The following is a 22,616-nucleotide window of genomic DNA, read 5'->3' as shown; positions in this document are numbered from 1 at the left end:
CTTAGCAATATAAGTCGGAGCCCTGTCCTTCTGAAATACGTACGTGGCCTTGTTGAACTTCTTTATGGTTTTGATGATCTATGGGACTCCATTTTCTTTCAACGCCATCAAATAGTCTGCCGCGGGTAACCGATATTCAACAGGAACCAAATTGGAGGATTTTTTTCTCCAGTTGATGATACAACGCCCAAAATCATCACATAGGCTTGGTCTTTGTGACTGTCTGCTGCTGTTGTCAGCCTTGCCAATGCGTATACCCCCATCATTTTACTTGTTGTAGACGGGGCAACGGTAAATTTATTTTCATCAGAAAAAAATTACCCGGTTGCTGTTGTACTTCAGATTATTCAAGAGTTGTTGACATAGCTGAAAACGGCGTCTCAATTCTTCTAAGCGACCTTCTTCCAGTCTTTTGGATGGCCTTGCGTAGTTGGCGTACTCTGACATCTTCATCGTTGAGTTGATCTTAAAGGACTCCATGTTGTCTTCATGCTTCACTTTAGTGTGTCTTCAAATCTTGGGTTTGTCGTTAAGGTTGTCCGCATCAGCCAAACGATTTTTGATCCGACAAACTGTGGCTCTGCTGACGTTTAAGACCTTCATGATATCCGACGTGGTTCTTCCAACTCAGATTAAATTGCCTATGACGGCTCTTCTAGCCTCCATCGTTGCATATATAGAATTTTTGTATACAACATGTACATCAATCAAAGGCTTAGAATCTAAAATATTCGATAATTGAAACATGTTTCACAGAATTACTTGGAGATACTTCAAATTAGACAAACCAAAGTCTTACACAACAGACATACATACATCTATTTACTAATAGTGAAATGAGTTAAAATACATTTATGATAAGTAATTTTTGTGTAGTCTTTATTTGAATGCAAATTTCCGAGTCTACCCTACCATCTAGTTATCGAAATACCTTTAAGCTCTCATTGGCACCTGTTATAGTTGTCATAGAGATTTTTTTGTGTGTAGCTGAGATCAGATAAAAAAATGGGGTATACATTTTTGATAAACTAATTTTGATTTTATAGGATATTTACTGTACATACAATGCGAGGAATATGTGTTAAATTATTGTAGGGGCCGCGCAACGGGATAGAGGCATAGTCATCCCATTTTTTGTCTATATTTTGATTTCCAAAAAGACATTGGGGTGAGGGTAAATCATTTAAAATTAGTAAAATTTAAGATTAAATTTTGATTCTTGTTTACTATTTTACAATAGATTTTTTAATGAAAGCAATTGGCTTTGCTATATTTAAATTGACTTTTATTTTATGTTTTTTTTATTACTCAGAAAATCCCTATTGTGTATTAAATTAGGGAGACGAAGAGTCCTTTTTGCATAAACATATCCTCTTTTTACATCTATAAAGTCGACTGAACACATAAAGAATTGTACATTTAATGAATTTATAAAAAGAGAACATGTTCTCGCAAAAGATGAGATTTTGTCTCCCAACATGTATTAGCAGAAAAAAAAATACAGTTCAAAAACAGTGCACGGAGCCTGTATTGGATGATTATCTGAATCGTATTTAAGACTGTAGAACTTGTACAGAACATAATACGTATAGTTAAAGTTGAGGAACGAAATGATTTAAGATTGAACTATTATACGTATATAGTATGTAAACAAGGATATTATTATTATAATGTACTTATGTATATATTCCTGAACATACTCTCATTATCACACTCAAATGTTTATTTAATATTAGATATATCGTATAATAATATGTTAAATGTCCCAAAACTGAAAATATGTTACACTACTACTCAAGCTATAAACATTCCTTCGAAAAGCAGTTAGGTGTTATAATATTTAGTCGATACAATAAACGCTAAAACTTATATTTATAAAGTCTGTTTTAGGATTTCTCATTTCCCGGGAAAGTTCGGTGAGTGGGATCCCAGGATCTCTATAATTCTATGTTGGGATCCCATTAGGAAATAATAAATATTGTTAATTCTATTCATGCTTGGACATTAAAGGGAAAAACGAACGGCGTTCACGCTTTCCGTTCATTTTTTTAACGACGAACTGGAAAAAAATATGAACGGCGTTCATTTTCTTATTGTCTATAAGGAGTCGCTTTTTAACTATTTTTTGGAAGATGAATGCATCTTTTTTTTCTTGATTATGAGTATAGTTATAATTATTATCTTTGATGGTAGCTCAAGTATAGTTTTATATCTATATTCAAAAATTATAGATCTTATTTTGTGTATACAACTTTCAATTACTTTTTTCATTGCTTACTTCCTATGATATCTCTAACCACGCAATTTTTAGTTTATTGACCAGTCGTCATAGAAGGATCATTGTTATTGTCCAAGTTGGACAGAGAGGCTTGCATTTGACTGAAGAGATCATTTGCAGACATTATGGAAAGACATATGAATTCATTACGATTGGAAGACGCTCATATTTATTAACTAAAATGGCCACAAAAAATATGGGATTAGCAGAACTTTTGCTCTTACTAGGGACGCTCATGATGATCGAGTTTTTTTTCCAAATTATTTTGGGGTAAAAAGGTTGAGGTCAAAAACGTTGGGGTAATATCATTGTGTACATTATCATTGAGTGACAAAAACGTTGTGGTAATATCATTGTAAGCAATATGATTGTGAGTAATTTCATTGCAAGACAATATCATCGTGTGCGATTTCATTGCAACATATATTATATTCAGACAATATAACTATTGAATCATGAAGAAACATGCCAGGATAGAACCCTTCTAATATGCCATCACACATCTAAGGTATTCCAAGTTCAGATTCTAGGCTCACTCTCGTGTATAAAAATTATTTCATTTGTCAACATTTTTATGTAGGACTACCAAACAGTTTACAAAGTTTTCCTTTGTCTTTATTAAAACGTGCAAGATGCAAGAAAATCCTCACATAGATCAAGGCAAATGGGTATGTCGTCCAAAACATTCGTTTATGTCCTAAAATTCATTTCTGAGAACGTTTCCAATGATTTTAATCTAATAATCTTCTCACCTCTACAAACTGGGGGACAATTAGGTAATTATTTCCTCCTCCCGTTTGTCAGTAAGTAGTTTTGCTAAATTTCATAGTAGGATTAAATCAAAAAATTTAAAAAAAAAAATTTTTTTCTTTGTTAATTAATTATTTCATTTTTAATTTAAATATTATATTGTTGAAAAGCTGAAACCATTTTTTAATATCTGGGAAGGTAGATTTTCCTAAGGGAGGAGAGAAGTTGAGGAATAGTAAGTGACAATCTTACATAATCTAGAATGAGTATGCTAACTAAACAGAAACTAAGGCGCATATTAAGGGATTAATTCATGGATATGAGCTCCCGATGTGCATTGGAGTAGGAACCGAGTCCTTCTAAACAGGGTATTTTTTAATGTTGTGGTTACAGGCTGAGAGCTATTCCTCTTCGACAGTATAATTCCGACTATAATAGTGTAGATATTGGTCAAAAATAACTCGATACCAAGGTTAATATAAATACAAGGTTATACCCTAACGCGTGTATGACTGATGTTTGAATTCCACCACGCTTTTAAAATTGACGTCATAGTAGATGAGTGGTTGCGTGTTTTGTCAAAATCTGTTTTTCTTGCCCAGCAGTCGGTACGATACATTCAGTTGAAAATTCTAGCAATAATGACGTCATAGACTATAAGTGTTTGCGTCTTTTGTCAAAATCTACCTGTCTTGCCTAGCAGTCGGTACAATCAAGGACTCCTGTAAGCAGGACATGACACTGCGCTCACACGTTTCCAATATGGGTATTTGTTTATTCTTTTGCTAGGGGGAAATCATCAAAATTATAAAAATGAGGCTATATATTATAGCAATAGAAGTGGTATTTTATTAGTACTTTAATCAAAATAAACATTAAAACATATAAAAAACAAAAGGTACTATCAAAAAGTACAAAGTTGGTCCAAGTCTACAAGTCTGAAGATTTTGTTTGAAATTTAACTTTTTTTCTATTAGCTTCTGAATTCTTAGCTGCCATTTTCTTTTTTGTTAAAAATCGGATGTCATCATTCAGTTTACCACATAAATTTTTACCCATGACATTAAACAAAGCGAATGAAATTCTTTGAAGAAAAGCTAACTAGGAGTGTCCTTCCTTGCATTATACTCACACAACGATGATAATTTCATAGTTTAAACTGTCCTGTCCTGCGCCCTGTCAATGAATGTAGCAACAAATGAAGCTCTATGATTTGGGGTGCCAAGTAAACTGTCTTTCTCTTCAGGAGTAGCTGTGATGTAAGAGAATATGGAGTGAACATAAAGACAGGAGAGGTACAGAAGGTCGGATGGAGTCGACAATATCTGCTCAATATGTCGATGAATTCTTTCAGGTCTACATCCTGATTGGTTGGGCTATCGAAGGTTATTGAATCTGGAGGTGTGTCTCTGATGACCATTAATTCTTGGCATAAGGTACAGCTAATCTTCTTCTTCAAAGAAAAACCAATCTACCCGGCAACAAAGTAGAGAGCATTATTCTTTCCCTTGAAAGCTAGTTCCTGGAGGTCATCTGGTTGCCAGTAAGTCAAAATGAGCTCAGCTTTTACCAGGTCTTCATCCAACAGGGCTTTAATTTCTGAAGTAGGCATACCTGAAAATTTAAAAAAGTAAAATATTGTAATGATATTATTCTATTGTAAAAATAAGTAATACCTAAATAAAGAAGCATACTATTAACAAATATCTTATTTACCTGACAATTTGACAAGACTCGGAATCTTTTTCTCTGCTTCCAGGATCTGTCTCACGCTGATGCAGTAGATACCCCCACATAGTTGTCTGTACCACCCGAACCTTCTTTCGATGGGATCAGACTGGAACTGACGAGGAGTACATAGGAGAAGTCTTCATCTAGGAGAAGATACTCTGCCAGATCTGCTGTGACAAGGCACGTCTGCTTTGTTGCTAGGAAGGTTTTTGCTGTGAGGTCAGGTGCTTTACTGTCTTGCCACTCGATGAGAAAGTCGACAAAATCTCTCAAAAAAAGAGAGGCCAAGCTTCTTCTTCTCAGAGATTGGTTCCTGAAGCTCATTTCTCTTTTCGTAGCCAACTCCAGGTGTCTTGACGCTTAGGATATTCCGCATAGTTCTGATAAATTCAGAAAATTCGCCTGTGTCTTTAAACTCCATTCCGTTGCCTTCTTTGGAGTAGTACTTAAGTGCTCCAATTGATGATTCCTGAAACACAGTATCAGCCAATTTCACATCAGTCTTCTCCAGGTTTGTAGGGTTCAATGCTATGAGAGTCTATTTGTGGGCCTGTTTGACTTTGAAGTGAGACTCCTTGAAGTGAATCTCCCTGAGGTGGGCAAAATTTTGTCTGAAAATTTGGCCATAGGGACGGTACTACATCTGGTTCGAGGTACAGTTATAAGTATACTATCTTTCCAACATTTTTTACAAATTATCAATCGCGAAAACGGCAATCGGTACAGAACGCATCAAAAGTGAGCAGCTGTCTTACCTCTTCTTTAGAGCCTTGCCATGAGTCTGACTTCTTTTAGACTCACAGATGAAATCAGAGTCGTTGAAATGCAGGGAACACAGCTTTGATCTTTTGGATGGTGCCTAATCCGTCTTCTTCAGATCTTTTTCTCTTGGAATGGCTCTCTACCAGGCGGTATTAAGTCCGGAGATTCTCTCTTTGTTGGGCCGCAGATGGATTGTAACCCCAGACTGTTGTGGTTCGTTGGCATAGCCTGTTCTATACCCTGGAGGACAACACGTAGTGGGCATGATCAAAATTACAAAACACAATAATTTTGGTGTCCAGAAAGTAACTAATAGTTATTAGTTATTACTTATTATCTTACCAAACACGTTGCATTTTCTTCAATAAACCCATGTTGTACGCGTATTTGAATTCATGTTTGCACGTGCCCGGTCCTGCTTACAGGAGACCTCGCTACAAAACATTAGATTGAAAATTCTAGCAAGCCCGATTACATGATGGTCTAACCTTGTATTTCTATTAAACTTGCTCGATACAGGTTGTGCAAATTCACTTTGGTTGTTAATCAAGTCGTATGAAAACTTGAATGGGGACCCCGAATCCTGTCAATGTCTCTACAAAATAAATGACTAAATGAGGGATATATTTGATACAATGGAAATCTTGCCTAGAATCCCACTGTATGAAGATAAGAGTAGCCTCCCTCTTGAATGGGATCCTCTACCAATAAAATTAATTGTGTATCATGCCTGGGACTTGGGAGTTAAACTTTACTTTTTGAATCTTTCCTTTGTATGTGGACTCTGAAGAAGAATCCCCTCCTCATTTCAAGGTGAAATTAAGACAGAGGAATCGGCTAAGCTTCCCAGTCTTCGTACGTGTAATCTTCTCCAGCATTTTAGGTTAAGAACAATAATGTACAAGTTTCCAAGGTCCAAAAATCATACACAATTCGATCAGTAAAATTTAACTTCACAAGAATAAAACATGGAAATGGGAAGTAACATTGACTGCACCTGTCTGTTGATTTTTTTTTATCGCTAGTTCTTTTTTTTCTAGGAGTCTCTGAACAAATACATCAAAAGTTTCGTATTTTCAGTATTAGGTAAAAAAAATAATGTTAACAAAACATGTAGACAAAATTTAAACTCAATATGGCCACCTTTATTATCAATCACAGTCTTTACACGTCGCCTGAATGCCATGCAGTAGTTGATGACAAACTCCTCTGACAAGTTGTCCATACATCCACTATTGAAGACTTCAGTGAGTCCACATTTGGGCGTGAGGTCCTAAACGTTTCCCTCTCCAAGGTGCTCCATATAGAAAAATCCAATGGGGTCAAATCTGGTAAGGAAGGGGGTCATATCTCTTTGGACCAGAATCAAACCATGTTATCTGCGCAGAACTTTTGGGACTTGACGGACGTGTTAGAGGGGTTGCGTCCTGAGTCCATGCGTAGTTACCCTCAAAGTAGTTGGCCTGCAGCCACGCCAAGATGGTGTACCTAAGCACCTTATAGCAGGCCTCCTGGCCGATTTTCTGTACAACTTTGAAAAATAACTGAGGTATCTTCATTACAACGTAATGGACCATTGATTGGGCCGGATATTTGGTGTGGTACAACCCTTGGACTTCTTCTTTTGTTGCTGAAAGCCAGTGATCGTTCTGGCTGCTGTGGAATTGATCAACTGTGAAAATCTTCTTGTCTGAGAAAAAATTTCACAATTGACCCATTGACAATTTTTTTGCACCTCTTGAGCCTCCTGGCTTTAATTCCCTCTGTCAAAAGGTAGTTGGTAGTAGTTGGGGAGACGATTGATCCACTTAGTGGGATCCTCCTTCAATACATCAATAGTCCATGTGAAAGATAAAGGTGAAATATGTACAAACCAAAACTGTACCCAAGGGTTAAAAAATCAATTATAAATATTACAACTGCACGCGTAAATATAACGTTGATATACGCTTATTATTTTCACACTAAGAAATGCAGTTCTTAACTGATCAAGTCCCCCCAACACACATACACCAAAGTCTTGTATAAATGTTTCTAACAATAAAAAAATAAAAAAAGAAGCCACTTTTCTGGAGAGGTTAACATTATATACAAACTAAGATCACTGTGGGTACATAAGAGATGAGCTCACAAGAGGAATTTATGGGGTTTTGAAAAAATCAGCAAAGCTATTATAAACCAATCAGAGGTCTCTCCAAAAAAATTCTGCACGAAAGTAAAAAAATAAAACCCGACTGGGCTTGACAATAAACAATTAATACCCGACCAGGTCGCAGCGGTATTTCCAACTTTGCCCAACTATCATTTTGGGAAAACAAAAAGGGTATTAATTAATGAGTATTTGTAGGTTGGGCTTTTTATATTAAATAAATAATTCAAAAATGAACGATTATACGGAAAAATGAACAAATAAACGGGGAAAAAATGAACGAATGAATTGTGAACAGAATTTTTTTATAAAATGAATAATTGAACAAAAAAGGAATTGATTAAAAAATATTGTTGCATATAGTATTTAAACATATCTTAAATTGGTTTTCAGTCGATTTTTCATGATTCAATAGAAATCGCGTTTTTCGTAATTTTTGATACTGCCATTTTTGTGTACCCACTCTGAATTATCATGTTCAGAGTATGTATCATTATCGCGAATAGTTCACAGTTTAGTTTTTTAGAGCGTGCAATTCCCACTTTTTTGAATTCTTTTATCTGGTCGGACTGGCAAGAAAAAAAGTTATATGGTACGTGGTGAAAAAATAAATTTTTGGCGGAGCTGGGGTTGTAGAATTAGAAAAATACAAAATCCGACCCTTGGACTAAAATTCAGCTTGTGCATCACTACAATCCATATCACTCTTTTTTTTATAAAATCTGAGAACCCTGAAATGTTACTTAAACTTAATTATAAAATAACTAATAAGTAATTTTTTGATTTCCCGGGAAAATAAATATAAAATACTTAGAAATCCTGGGATCCCGAGAGATAAACTGTGCCTACTTATATAACATATATTTGCCTATATTTAAATCAATGAATGAGTTTGAATTTAACATGATGTTATCATAGTACCATAATAATTATAGTATAAAATATAAATACATATACTATTCAATCATGTTAAAAGTTTAATAGAAGTCGAGTCAGCGTAATAGGAAGATGAATGTATGTACATTGTAAATACTTTGTTCAACATTCTCTAATGTTGAATATTTTGTTGTCTGCATTAAGAGCAAGTGATGAGGTTCTCAAAATCAGTCTTTGCCTCGATTCTTTAACACCTGGGTCGCGTTTTCAAGAACAAAACATCACCTGGACAAATTATTCAAATTGGAGAAATAAAATTATGGCTTTTGTTTTTTGTGGCAATATTTTTATATTTTTTGATAGGGGTTTTTTAATGCTCATAACTTCACATCATTTCTAACATTATCTATTAAGCATATTGCTGAGTTGACAGTGATGATGAATATTAATTATTATCAAGTATGAAGTGCTTCAATAAATCACAAATGGATTGCAAATAATACCTAACCCGTACAATGTTTTATGGGGAGAAAAGGGTCGTTCAAAACCTGTATTGAAGGATTTTTTTCCCAAAAAAAGGGTTCTCAGGATACATTTCAAAACTAAATAGTTTGTTTACCGATAGTGGAGTAATAAAGTATAATTCTAAAAATTTGGATCGTCTCAAGATGACAAAATTAAGCTACATGCACTTTCACTTTAATTTTAATAATAATTCAATTATGCTCAATATTTGTAAATTTCATATTTTCAAGATATTCACATCTTATTATTTTTTACATTCTGTGAAAGAACAACTAATTATGAGATATGTAAATTGAAAATTTTCACAAGTTTGAAAGCTTTTAGGTGAAATGACTCATAAGTATCTACATGTTCAAAAGTTAGTATTTCATATAATAATAAAAAAATGGAATTACTAATTAGGTTCATAGATGGATTACTTTACATTTGTTTAGTAATTCTAGGTTCATACTTGTTTAGTAAAGAGCTTGCTATTTGATTAAGTTAACATAATTCAAAATTATCATGGATTGTGATTTTGAATTGATACTAATATTTTAATATAAATTTGTTTCTTAACATCAAAAACCAATATCTTTTTTGTGGTCCAAGTTTGGGTATGAAACTTCATAGAATGATCAAATTGAGTGGAGAAGGAATTATTATTATTATTATGGGCAACAGATTTTATAAATTGATGAGTAAAAATTTCGAATTTATTTAACAATCGGTTTTGTATTTATATAGGTACACTATACATATTTAATCAAAAAATAATATTTGACTGAAAAAGTTATTGAAAAAGTATTTCCGTGCATTCATAATTCACATTTGTTCACATCCAGCCTATGATTCCGGAATAAAATGAAATACTTGATTTTATTCTCTCAATTTGACCTTCATATTTTTTTAATATAGTCTAGCTAAAAACTTTTTTATAATTTGTTTTCAAATTTTCTGAATGTTCAGATTCAATTTTGAAGCCTTTTAAAAATTTTATATTTGAAAATAACCTTTAATCTTGAACTTGTATAGATTTAATAGCTAGTCATCTGTCATATCAAAGGTTAAGTCATGCTATATATAGGAATTCTGCTCAAGTTAACCAAATATAAGAATTATTTATTTATTTAGGTTTAAAAACTCATAATAAAATTCGAAAATTATTCTGCATGACAATTCATTCATATGGAGTAAACATATTTTTTTGATATTTGCATTTATTTTTTTCAATTTGTCTTATTACTCCAGCTTAATAACCAGTGTTGACAGAAACAGCAGCACTTATCATGGCTTTGAGTGAATTGACACTACCAGACTCAACAATAACAATTGTATTGTTTTTCTAATATTGGAGTGAAAGGATCAGTATAAATCGAGTCGGACACGAATACTCCTTCTATACGCTCTAAGAAGATTTATTTTATGTTGGCTTTGTGTGACAAACCGTATTTCAAAAGTAATTCACTAGATTCTGAAAGATCAATTATGTTTCTTTGCATGAAATGATCTCCTCTAGTAGATCATAGAAATGCATCAACACAGCGGGTTGGCTTAACCATCTCACTTCACTGTGATATTGCAGGCTGTGTGTAATGTTCCTGTCACGAAGAAAGGTCTCAAACTGACGATGGTTTAGCCCTCTAACTCGGATAAATTTACAGTTCGAACAACCACCTCCGTAACGTAAGTCCATTTTCAAGGACTTACAACATAATGCCTCCTGGTGCCAAATACAATGGAATGCCTAGAAGCGATCTCCTCCATTGTGTACTTGCACTTTCGCTTTGAACTTTGTCACGACCCCTACCTTTTTCCCGATCATAGATGGTGCGCCGTCTGTAGAAATGCTAACAGCGCGCGACCAGCCCACTCTCACTCTGTCCAATACAGCTACGACAGACAAAAAAATGTCTTCAGCTGTTGTTGTCTCCATCATGGGCGCCAACTCAACAAATTCTTCAGTAACTGTCAATATATTATGAACACCACGAATAAATATCGACAATTGAGCCACATCCATGATGTCAGGGCTCTCGTCAATTGCAACGGAAAATCCAATGAAACACCCAACTCTTTGCTTCAATTGACTAATCCAATCTTCCGATAGTTTCGAAATCCTCTCTGCTATCGTGTTCTTCGTCAGGTTGATATTGCCAAAGGCTTGTCGTTTCTCGGGACATACGAGTTCATCATGCCTCATCATGCATCTTTTAACAAAATTACCGTCAGAGTATGGCTTTGATGCTAATACTATTTCATTGACAATTAGATAGCTGCCCTTTACTGAAGCTTCACTTACTTTCAAAATCCGGCCAAAGGTTTACTGCTGTTTCCTCAAACCCTCAAGAAACTCATTGATCTTATCTGTTCTCATTTTTCCTTTTAATGTGTCATATTTCACGCCGTGGTGACTTTCATAGTGGCGCCGAATATTATATTCCTTCCATAAATATAATTAAGTTTACTTTTGAAAACTAGCACTGAAATCGCGAAATTTGCAACCAAAAAAATGTATGTCAGTTAGTTTTATGAAAAAAGTTATTATGTACATGTTAAAAAAGTAATATTGAAATTTTGAATCCGACCAGTAAGAGTTTTGAAAATTATGAGCCCAACACAATACTGCAGGTTAAAAGTCAACCTTGTGTATCGATACTTAAAGCGGATAAGTATTTTGTAGTCCTTAATTTATGAATTTTATCACGTTTACTTTGTCAATTTTGAGCTATTGGAAAAGAAGCTATGCTCATTTTCCTCTGTCTGGAAATTCCATTAATTCCAAATCCGACTAAAAGCAAGAGTACTTCTGCACTAGCATTAGAAAATAACTGTGGGTTATCACATATTTCGTACATGTATCAAGGATGTCAGTGCTTGGGAGTCACCCAGATATTGAGTTTTACAATATCATCTTGGGTTCTTGGATTTTAGTTTAGAAAATTCATTAAATCTTGGGATTTTCCTATATAATATCCTAATAAAGAACAATTACTACTTTATTTTTTACAAATTATTTCATTTAGTTATTTGATTCTAGCGTAGAGAGTGGATGTCGCAGCCGTTTTGTACTTTATATTACATACAGGTTTAAAAAGGTTTCAAACATGTATGCTTTAAGATGTTTTGAATACGTTTCGTTTAGTATTTGAACTACTGTTAATATAAAACGTTTGTGGATGTTGCTAAATCAATTCATGTATATATATTATATCTTCGACACCACAAATTCTTGATAAATATGTCGAAAAATTGACACAATAGAAGTAGTCATTCTTACATACTTTTTTTTTTACATTTCAAGCCTTTTGAACTTGTTTTGTGTGCAATCAGGGATACATATGACCAAAATCATATTTTTATAATCCAAAAAAATTGTCGGGTGGAGTCTTATTGTATCAATCAAAATCTTTTAAAAAAAAACACATTTGACCACAACTTGGGAAGTATTTTAAACTTGTTATAGTAGTGGGGCGGGTTGTCAAAAATACTAAACTCTGTATTACTAATAGGTACATATATGGATATGTCTCAACGAACTAGTCCATAAATATTGATTATCTGATACAATTTGATTTAACAGGTATGGAGTAGGCATATAATAATTTTCAATATTGAGTCATAAATAAATTATTAAGTCATTTGAATGGAGTTATTAAAATTTTCAAAATCCTATTTTGAGTCGTTACAATATTTTCCGATTTCACATCTTTAATATTGGAACCATATCTGGTCCATTTAGTAGTTGAACGCTAATGATAGTTGAATACTCTGAAGTGGTGTGGAAAATTTTATTTGTTGGAGTTTGGCTAAGATCAAATCCATAAAAATTATAACATATGTATGAAATTATCTTATCTTAAAATCTTTATTATCAATCAACCTTAAAACTAGAAGCCTGATCTGTAATTCCTAACACCCTATTTGAACCAAATGAATCAAAGCTAATTTATTAGTTTATTGAATGAAATTCTTCTAACGTAGATTTGTTTGGATAGTTCCAAATTTTTTCCAAACTATGACTATTCCTGAAATAAAAACCTGTTATCAGCTGTATAATTTTATTTCACTAACCTTTTATAAAATAACCTACCAATTCAGCCTTACATATAGCTTGTAAACCCATTCTATTTATTTTTACTTTATTAATTGAACACTAAACGGTAGGCTAAAAAAGAAAAATGCTTACAAGCCTGTATAAAATATAAATTCATTTTTTGGATTTTTTTAGGGTTCAAAAGTACAATTGCTGCTTTTAAAAAACATGCCGAGGTATATTTTTGAATTAAAAACATCCAACAATATCAAATATTTTAGATAAATCCTCAATGTAGTCACTGACAACATTTTCACTCATCCTGTTATATTCCTTGATATTCCATGGTAACTCAGATGTCTTACCAAACGACATAAAAGTCCTTTTCAATTTAATTACTACTTAAATTACGGAATAAGCTCGTATAACTAGTTTTTCCAGTCAAATATAACAAATATATCCGTAACTTTAACCCAACAGAGGGCTATGGTTTTTGATGGCACAGGATAAATATATCTTAAGATATTCTTACAAATATAAAACCAAAACTAGTGATCTACAATCATTTTGGATTTGGTTAACTTTAACAAATAGCAAACCCTATTTTTGTAGTATCTATTGCAAGGTGTTTTTAAGTACATGAGGAGCTTAAATTAAGTGGTTTTTGTACAATCCTTAGTAATCAAAATTAATTAATATACGTACCGATACTTAAGTTTGTACTTACGCCTTTATTGCCTCAAAATTAATTCAAATGAATCTCATATTATAGACTATAATTTGAAATTAAATTGTATTTTTTGATATATATTCATCTCTTTAAAAAAAATAAAATATGTATGACTGTGGTTAAAATTATTAATATTTCAATTATTATTTATGTCTCTCCTTTAAGGTCATGGTTTGTGATGATCAAATTGGTTGGAGAGCTAAATCTCGAAGAGTTGTTATTTTTACAACAGATACCAATTTTCATATTGCAATGGATGGAAAACTGGGAGGTATTGTGACTCCAAATGACGGTATCTGTCACTTGAACAACTCTGGTTTTTACACCCATTCCAAAATTTTGGATTATCCTAGCATCGGACACATTGCCAATTTAGCCAAAGAGCATTCTGTGAACATTATATGGGCTGTAACTGAGGATCAGTATCACTTGTACCAAACTCTAACTGAACATATCATTGGCTCAAGAATTGGTACCCTCTCTAAAGATTCATCCAACATAGTGGAGCTAATTCGAGAGGCCTATGAGTCCATCACTACTTCTTTTAAAATACACGAAACCTCATCTGATAACATTAAAACCAAGTTTCGAAATCGATGTGAACTTGGAAACGGAAGAGAAGAATGTTTGGGAATGGAATTGGGTACATCTGTCAAGTTTCGAATGTCTGTGAAGCCCGTGGGGTGTGTTCCAGAGACATTTGATGTATCTCCTGTCGGATTAGATGATCGGCTGATAGTTGAAGTTGAGCCACTTTGTGAGTGTTCATGTGCTGCAGCTGCAGCTGCTACTTATTCTCCTGTTATGAGCTGTGGGTCATCTGATCTCTGTAGCGGACGAGGTCGTTTAATTTGTGGGGAATGTTCCTGCTGCCCAGGCTATTTTGGATTACGTTGTGAATGTGAAGGAACGTTAGATATGAAAAGTATGAGTTGCCGGCCCTTTAATACATCTATTCTAGTCCCTCCATGCACTGGAAGAGGTGATTGTGTTTGTGGTACATGCGAATGTAAAGTGTCTAGACCTGGAGTTGTCTTTAGTGGAAGTTATTGTGAAGTCGTAAGTTGTAGAATGATCATACGTTGAATTTACTTTTTTTAATATATAGATTATTTTCGTATTCATATAAGGTTTGCGATAATACTGCTTGCGAAACCGACAATAATGGGCGACTCTGTTCTGGCCATGGTGAATGCACCTGTGGTGAATGTTTTTGCGATGATAATTGGACCGAGGAAAATTGTGGTTGTTATAAAGGGGATCCTAATAAATGTTTGCATGCCCCAGGAGAAGAGATCTGCTCTGGACATGGAGTGTGCCCGTGTGATAAATGCATTTGTACAACAGATGGTCATTACGGGGAATACTGCCAATATTGTGATACTTGTCAAAGTACATGTTCCACGTTAAGAAGCTGTGTCGGTAAGAGAGAATATGATTAATTAACATCCCTTAAATTTGCAAAAATGTTTTATTCTCTCTTTTCTATTTCAGAATGTATGGCTTTTTTCACCGAGAGCCACGAGAGAGATTGTTCCCCCGTTTGTCAAAGTGATATCGATGCCGAGAAGGCACTCTATGCTGTTGAGTACGAGGAAAAATTTATAGAAGACATTTTGAACTCCTATGAAAATTGTACATTTACATTCAAGGACTGTGAATATTCATTTTCATACACGGAGAAAAAGGAGAGCATTCGTGCTCCACCTTCTAAAAAAGATCAGCCTTTTCAGCTACATCGTTCCTATTTCCATGTGCTATTTCATTTTACAGATCCCAAATACCGGGAAAAAACAGATACTCCTAAGCTAAAGTGTCCACCAGAGCCGAATATTTGGGGACTCATACTTGGGATTATTGGAGCTATTGTTCTCATAGGTATCTTCACATTACTTTTATGGAAGACTTTTACTACAATTAGTGATAGAAGAGAATATGCAAAATTTGAAGCTGATAGAGCACAAGTCAAGTTACCTGCTCATTCAAATCCTATTTTTAAGCAAGCTACCACAACAGTACAGAATCCATTATTCAATCCTTCAAAAGTTAGCTGAATAATAGTAGTAAAAAGTGTCTGATGTACATTCTACTGCCTTTATACCTACTATGTACATAAATACATATTTTTTTGAAGAACCAAGATTCAAGATGATTTTTTTAAATTTATTGCCTTGGAGAATAAAATGCATCGATAATACATCGAGAGACTATTTCGATTTCGTAACTGCCAAATACATATTATGTATGTTGTTTGTTGAATCCTCCTTTTTGCCCTTATTATTATTATCAATTTATAAATTATATCAACAAAAAATATTTTATATATTTCAAAATCATTGGTGATAATCCAGACAAAGAATATTCATAATATTATATCATGTGCTCTTTTTTTTTACACCATACATTGTAGAAAAATAATTAAAGACAATGTAATCAATCATTACTATATAAGAATATTATGTACTTAAAAATGCATTAACTAACCCTTTATTTTAAGGAATGGATTTCTAGTCAATGTTTTATATATTTTGTTAAACAATATATATTATTATATCAATAAATGTATGTTTATATTTTTATGGATGTGAACAATAAATTTTTAATATTTGAAGCTTATAATGTTTAAGTAAGTACATCAAGAGAAAAAGTTGTTGGTTTGGCTATGATAATAATTAATTATTAGGCATATGGGATGATGTAGTAGTATTATTCTTCATCCATTTCTTCATCTGCAATTAAACAAAAAAGATTTTAATACTAGGGATAAATAGGGATGTTCATTTTGTAGAGCACAAGGAGAAGGCGGGCGAGAATTATGCTACTAATCAAGCAAACATAAAAAAATGCAATTGAAATGATATTCAAGAAGGAAAACGTATTACTGATATAGAGAGGAAAACCTTCAACATTTAAACTAGTTTTAGAGTAGGGAAAACATTATATAGATACGAATAAATTATTATTTTATTAAGTATTTTTGAAAAATAACAACAAAAGAAGGCAGGAATTCATTATCCAGAGCAAGATGTTAACACCATCACGATGTTTTAAAGAATGAACCAAAAGAACAATGGTACAAGCCGTTTTTCCTTCATAAATTTGTAAGCTGTGTTTCTTCGACTTTTTTACTACACCTAAAGATGCATTAACAAACCCTTTATTTTAATGCATCGATTTTCAGATAATGTTTTATATAAATGTTCCAACAATATGTACTATTATATCAATCAAACATATGATTTTTTTTTTTTTTTTTTTTTTTTTTGGGGGGGAGGCATTTAAAAAAGAAAGAAATTTAGAAAAGATATTCCTTGAGGACTTATTTTAAAATTTATTTTTTCTGAATGACCTTTATACTATATATACCATACTCCATAGGTCCATGTTCATTTCTTGCTCATACCATAATATTTGTTTTTTAAATTTATTGTCGCTCCAATTTAGCCAATATTCACATCAATCCATTCAAAGTTATATAGCATGATGCTTATGTTAACAAGGGTATTATTTATTAAGTCAATAGTACCAACGGCGTTATCTTACTTACATAAAAACGTATTATGTATTTTTGGTAGCTGTCAATTTAACTACTTATTTTCCTATATATGTATTTTGAACGTTGATTGATTGAATTAGCTCTTGTTATGATAATGAACAATTACAAAAGAATAAGACAATAGTGATTTCGACCATTTTCGCATCGCTAAAAATAGGATCATATTCAGAAATGCTCTTATCCGCATTTGAAAAGTACTGATGGATATAAACAGGATCCTTATTCTAACCATTCCTATCTTCCCAAAGCGGTGTATTTAGTAGGCAAATTATTGGGTTATTTTTCCTTCTTATCTAATTAACTAGTTGATATTTATGCATCTTTTAAAGAGTACTTTTGCAACATGTAATTACAAATTGTGTACAAAACGTATTAAACGTTTTCTATCCGTTAGAATTTAGTCATATGATTTCAATAAAAATATCATGACCAGTTGTAAGAATTAATTGGTTTATCATCTAATCATTATTCATTATAATTAAAAACTACTTTGACCTAACATTAAAATTCAATATATGTACATAATTCAATATCAATTAATAATTATACATATGTAATACCATGAATTAATTAGAATCACTTATTTTCTTGCGCTACGTATTTGTCACGCAGAAATCGGCAGAAATGGATACATTTATAATTCTTAAATGTTTCTGGCCAGCGTAACATAATATAACACGTCTCGGCCCACAAATCAAAAATGGACCAAGCCTCCAATGTAACATATTTATTTTCCTTTTCAACTCAAAGATGCCTAAATCAGATAAGACATCAAATTTGGTCACTCAACAGGACAGATAAGGGTTAATGAAAATTCTAGTAAATTAATCTCACAACTATCCTACATAAGTACTCTGAATATATCTATATTATGACTCATTACCCAACATGGAAAAGAGAAAAGAACTTGGTGAATACCTCAAAGCAAAGAAAATTGAATATTTTATCAATAAGAAATTAATCATGAAGTTATAACTTTTCAAAAAAAAAAATATATATGTCTTTAATGTAAAGTGGATTGTGATACTATTTAAATATGAAAAACCGATTTTTCATTTCTTCCAGAAAACAATATAATATTGAATATCCGTCAGAGAGATTTTCATCAACCTCAGACTGCCATGAAGATATAATTTGATTTATGCTTGAATGGCTAATTCAAGGAACCTATAAGACTTTATTATTTCTTATATAAAGAATGCAATACGAATTCGTTAAGCCTTCAGAGGTAGAAAAGCTTCGTGGCTGTAAGTATCAGGGAATAAATACGAATATATAGAATATCAAAACTTATTACCTTTTCCATGCGTTGCTGATCCATTACTATAGGTGCCGGGAATTTGTCCCGTTCTTAGCATTTGGTTAAGGCGTTCAATTTCTTCTAACGTCGTTGCTCTAGCAATAGCAGCTTTAATGTTACGAATTTGATCTGGATTGAGCCCATGTGGTTGATTCTCCTTTTTAGATTCATCTGCAAGGGGAGCTCCCGGAGTAAAGGTCTTGGCGGCTCTTTTCTTGATCTCTTTAAGCACTTTTTTGCCTTCTTCGGACTTAAATTTGGCCTTAGCCTCTTCCCTTTCTTTTAGTTTGACTTTTCTAAAGTCAAGCATTCTAAGATTAGGAAGCTTGTGGATGAGGTAAAGGCGATAATCAGGCTTGGATATGACGGGATTGGACATGAGGGATAAATTAGTCAAACTTTTGATTTTTGCAAGTCTTTCAAGATCCGCCAGCTCTTGAAGAGAATTATTCGTGAGAATAAGGGAATTGAGATTGGGAAGACTCTCATTGATGTTATCTCCAATGCGGCTGATGGGATAAACAATTAACATTAACATAATACAAATGACCGTCATTATTAATATTAATTACATGATGCGATTGTTGTTGAAGAAAAGGGTTTTGAGTCTTGGAAGGAATGGGAAGTTATCCAATTGACGAATTTCGTTGTCCGAAAAATCAATGCAATCAAATTGATCCAACGTGGCTCCTAAATTTTCAATTACTGGGATTTTATAGCCGCGTAGATCCAGTTCACGATCTCGAACCGGATTAATATATTGTGCGGAACCTTCGATCAAGTCCGGCGTCAGCTTAACCATGATTAAGTTATTTGATTTGAATAAAGCAATGTACACAACTCACACCACTACCTCCAGAACCGGCCAGTCTTAATTATATTATTTGTTTATTTTCATTCTCCCTTTTTAGCCGAAATTCTTCTTCTATCTAGCTAGAAGCAGAGCCCTATAGGCTATGAGTCATAGCCTATGACTAGAGTTGCGTCACGGAGCTATCTGTTTTGACGATAGCTGACTTTCTCATGTGTTTGTGTTACAGCCCAAACCATTCAAAATTTAATAATATATTTTAGGTGAAGAACCCAACAAAGACGATATATTTTGTTAAAATACCCCAAGTATGCCCTCTTGTCGTGCGCCGTGGATTACAAGAATCGTTCTTGAGCTGAGGGGATGACACTTTTTACATTTCCATGTGACAAATTCCTTGGAAGGCAATGGGTCCTAAAAATGAAAGGAAATCTTTGGAAACCATAATATAATTTTCGATTGTGCTCTAAACATTTTGAAGAAATAAATCATTCCAACTCTAAAGTCATTCCAACATTGCTTAAACATCTAAAACCTATAATTCCAAACCTCACAAAAAAACTCAAACAAACCCATTTTCATTCGGGAGAACAATGCTGATCCTAAGAAAATTTAATAATTAAGGAAATCTCAAGGAACTTTTTTATTTCGAATTTTAGGTAAAAAAGATCTACATAATTTCAGGATCATACATACTTTACTCCTTATTTGGAACCTCCTACTTCCGAAAATAGAGAAATAGACTTAGTGGACATGAATCTAATTTCATCAACAATAGAAGATGAAACTTCGTATAATTATATTTTTTTGTATTAGTTACTTATTAGAAAATTATAATTGTATGTTGTATTACAGATATTTCTCCTGAGGTAAAACATCAACATATAAATCCAATTTGGGAGTCTATAAAGGAGTTAAATAAGAAGTTGAAGGAGAAAGATGTCAAAATTTGGGACGCAGAATCAAAGTTTAAGTCTTTAGAAATGCGCCTCTCTTCGGTATTTAATTCAAACCATATAAAATTTTTAAGTTGCAAGTCTTCACATTCCAAAATTGGTCTAATAAAACCCTCGATAATTCAATTCAGTTAAGATTCTTTGAGTAACTATATGTTGTCCAATTAATCTATTGCGACTTCGTACTGTTTGGATCAATTTGCAAAAATTGAGGCTTTATTCAATTTTTCATAATAATTAAGCTCAATAAAATGATTTTTTTTGCATTCATTTATTGTAATAAGTTCTTTTTGGGACATTTGATATCTGTCACAAGGGCCACTGAAATCTCGTGACTTCTTATAGGGGTCTAGCTAAAATTAGAAAAAGATAATTCTAGCTAGCTATAGTTGATTCATAGCCAGATTATTCCAATAGCCAAATACACATATTATGTTTATGATATGTGTCCCATCAACCCAAAAGGAAGCTGGAATGATTTTTATCAATTCTATTTGTATTTTTTGTCAAATTATCGTCAATTTCTATCAACAAATAATTCTTATTAACCCTTTTTAGGCGCAGCAAATCGTAAAATAAAATACCTAAAATGAATTGTCACAATAAAATAATTGAATATTAATAGATTTTATTTGAAAGAGGCCTTATCGGGGCAATATAAGTATCTTAAATCAAATAGAGGTTTTAAACTATTGTTAAAACTGTTGAGTATCTTGGTTCATCCTACTAATTTGAATAATAAGCCTATAATTAACTCAAATATCATCATATAAACGTATGATTAAGATAAAAGACACAAAAAATTTATTGTTACAAGTCATTCAAGATCAAAATTGAATAAAAACTTTCAAAAGTCTGAATTCATGAATTAATTTATTGATCATTCAAAAATTTAAAAACCATGTATATTTATCCCCATTTGTATCTTGTTCTTGAAAAAATTTAATTATATAAATTGAGGAATAAATAAAAAATCCATAATTACTTATCTATGTTTGTATACGTCGATAGTTACTTCGTGAGTTTTAACTTTGAAAAATAGTAAACACTCAAGCATATAGTTAGTGATGAAAATCCTGTGAACAATGGGCATTTAAAAAAAAGAAACCGAAAATCTAGGGAACGCTTTAGAGAAGGAGTATGCACTCTTTTTAATATTTTACAGGTTGTCATACAAAAAATATTGAATAGAAGGAGATAATATTATACTGTACAGTATATAAATTATTTATACATATATATTCTACTTATTATACTTGGATAAATTATCAATTAAGGCTCCTAATATTAAAAATCCTTTTTAAAATGATGGGGGAATATTCACATTTGACCCAGTGCATATTTTCACTAATTTCTATAAGAATTTTTTATGCCGTCGAAATTTTGACTTCCCATGTTTTCAAAAAAAATAAAAATACTTTACCTGCAAAATTATACGGCATTAAACCTATCTTTGAAAAGGAAATAAGCATGGACATTAAATACGTGCATAAATTATCTAATTAAGTAATTTATCCATATCCTATAGAAAAATAAGTTAACTTATAACTAAAAATTTTATGAATCAACTATAGAGGCTTTAAATCATTATGGTAAAAATAACAGAGAATTGCAAAGTTACATCGAAACATTTTCATATAAAATTAAGGGATGGCAGTAGAAAACCTATTTCTAATGATCGAAGAATACAACAATTCAAAAATCTAATTTCATTCGGAGAATAGTTATTAAAATGGAAAACAATATCTGGTGAGCGCAACATTTCATCCAATAAAGCATCTCAAACTGGAATTCACTCAGTTAAAGGATCGACCAAAGACTTACTTCCTACATTTAAAATGCGTTAAGTTTATTTTACTCATAAAAATAAATTACGACCCCATTGAAAGGAGATTCGGATGGTATCGTCAACTTGATTTTCGGTTTTTTCTAACATGCCAATTGTACACAAAATTTTCATCACTAACTATAAATTATTATATAAATATACTAGCACGAACACGCTATCTTAAAGATAGACAATTAAAAATTAAAAAGATTTTATTTACCTTGTTTATGTTAAAATTCCAAACTAAAACAATCTTATATAAACTAAAATTATATAATAGGTAAATTTATGTTGTAAAACCATTTTGATCTAAATATAATAAAACCTTTTGACACTCTTAAAAAACAAT

General features: G+C 32.5%; 2 protein-coding genes across 5 annotated transcripts in view; one reads left to right on the top strand and one right to left on the bottom strand.

Annotated features, from left to right (window-relative positions):
- Window positions 1–16,432, top strand: part of LOC121119344 (integrin beta-3) — a 66,043-nt gene extending 49,611 nt beyond the window's left edge. For all 4 annotated transcript variants that reach the window (XM_040713988.2, XM_040713989.2, XM_071889043.1 and 1 more), the window contains 3 exons: window positions 13,982–14,875; window positions 14,947–15,238; window positions 15,311–16,432. In XM_040713988.2, coding sequence (XP_040569922.1) covers window positions 13,982–14,875; window positions 14,947–15,238; window positions 15,311–15,870 — 1,746 coding nt within the window. In that variant the 3' untranslated portion in view covers window positions 15,871–16,432. The remainder of the gene's footprint in view (window positions 1–13,981; window positions 14,876–14,946; window positions 15,239–15,310) is intronic.
- Window positions 16,120–19,581, bottom strand: U2A (small nuclear ribonucleoprotein polypeptide A'-like U2A). Its single transcript, XM_040713990.2, has 3 exons — window positions 19,245–19,581; window positions 18,670–19,181; window positions 16,120–16,545 (listed from the first exon to the last, which is right to left on the bottom strand). Exons 1-3 carry the CDS (start codon window positions 19,472–19,474, stop codon window positions 16,523–16,525), a joined length of 765 nt encoding a protein of 254 aa, XP_040569924.1. The 5' UTR covers window positions 19,475–19,581; the 3' UTR covers window positions 16,120–16,522.
- Between the last annotated feature and the right edge of the window lie 3,035 nt (window positions 19,582–22,616).

The sequence above is a fragment of the Lepeophtheirus salmonis genome, chromosome 6, assembly GCF_016086655.4.
Source record: "Lepeophtheirus salmonis chromosome 6, UVic_Lsal_1.4, whole genome shotgun sequence".
Taxonomy (NCBI): domain Eukaryota; kingdom Metazoa; phylum Arthropoda; class Copepoda; order Siphonostomatoida; family Caligidae; genus Lepeophtheirus; species Lepeophtheirus salmonis.
This window is presented reverse-complemented; position numbering and strand designations above follow the sequence as displayed.

What these genes read in the sequence shown, in the direction of transcription:
- U2A (XM_040713990.2), bottom strand. Translation starts at nt 19,474, where the DNA reads ATGGTTAAGCTGACGCCGGACTTGATCGAAGGTTCCGCACAATATATT. An exon ending in TTCAACAACAATCGCATCAT is followed by an intron (nt 19,182 to 19,244) that starts GTAATTAATATT and finishes TTATCCCATCAG; the next exon opens with CCGCATTGGAGATAACATCA. An exon ending in ATCAGCAACGCATGGAAAAG is followed by an intron (nt 16,546 to 18,669) that starts GTAATAAGTTTT and finishes GTTTAATTGCAG; the next exon opens with ATGAAGAAATGGATGAAGAA.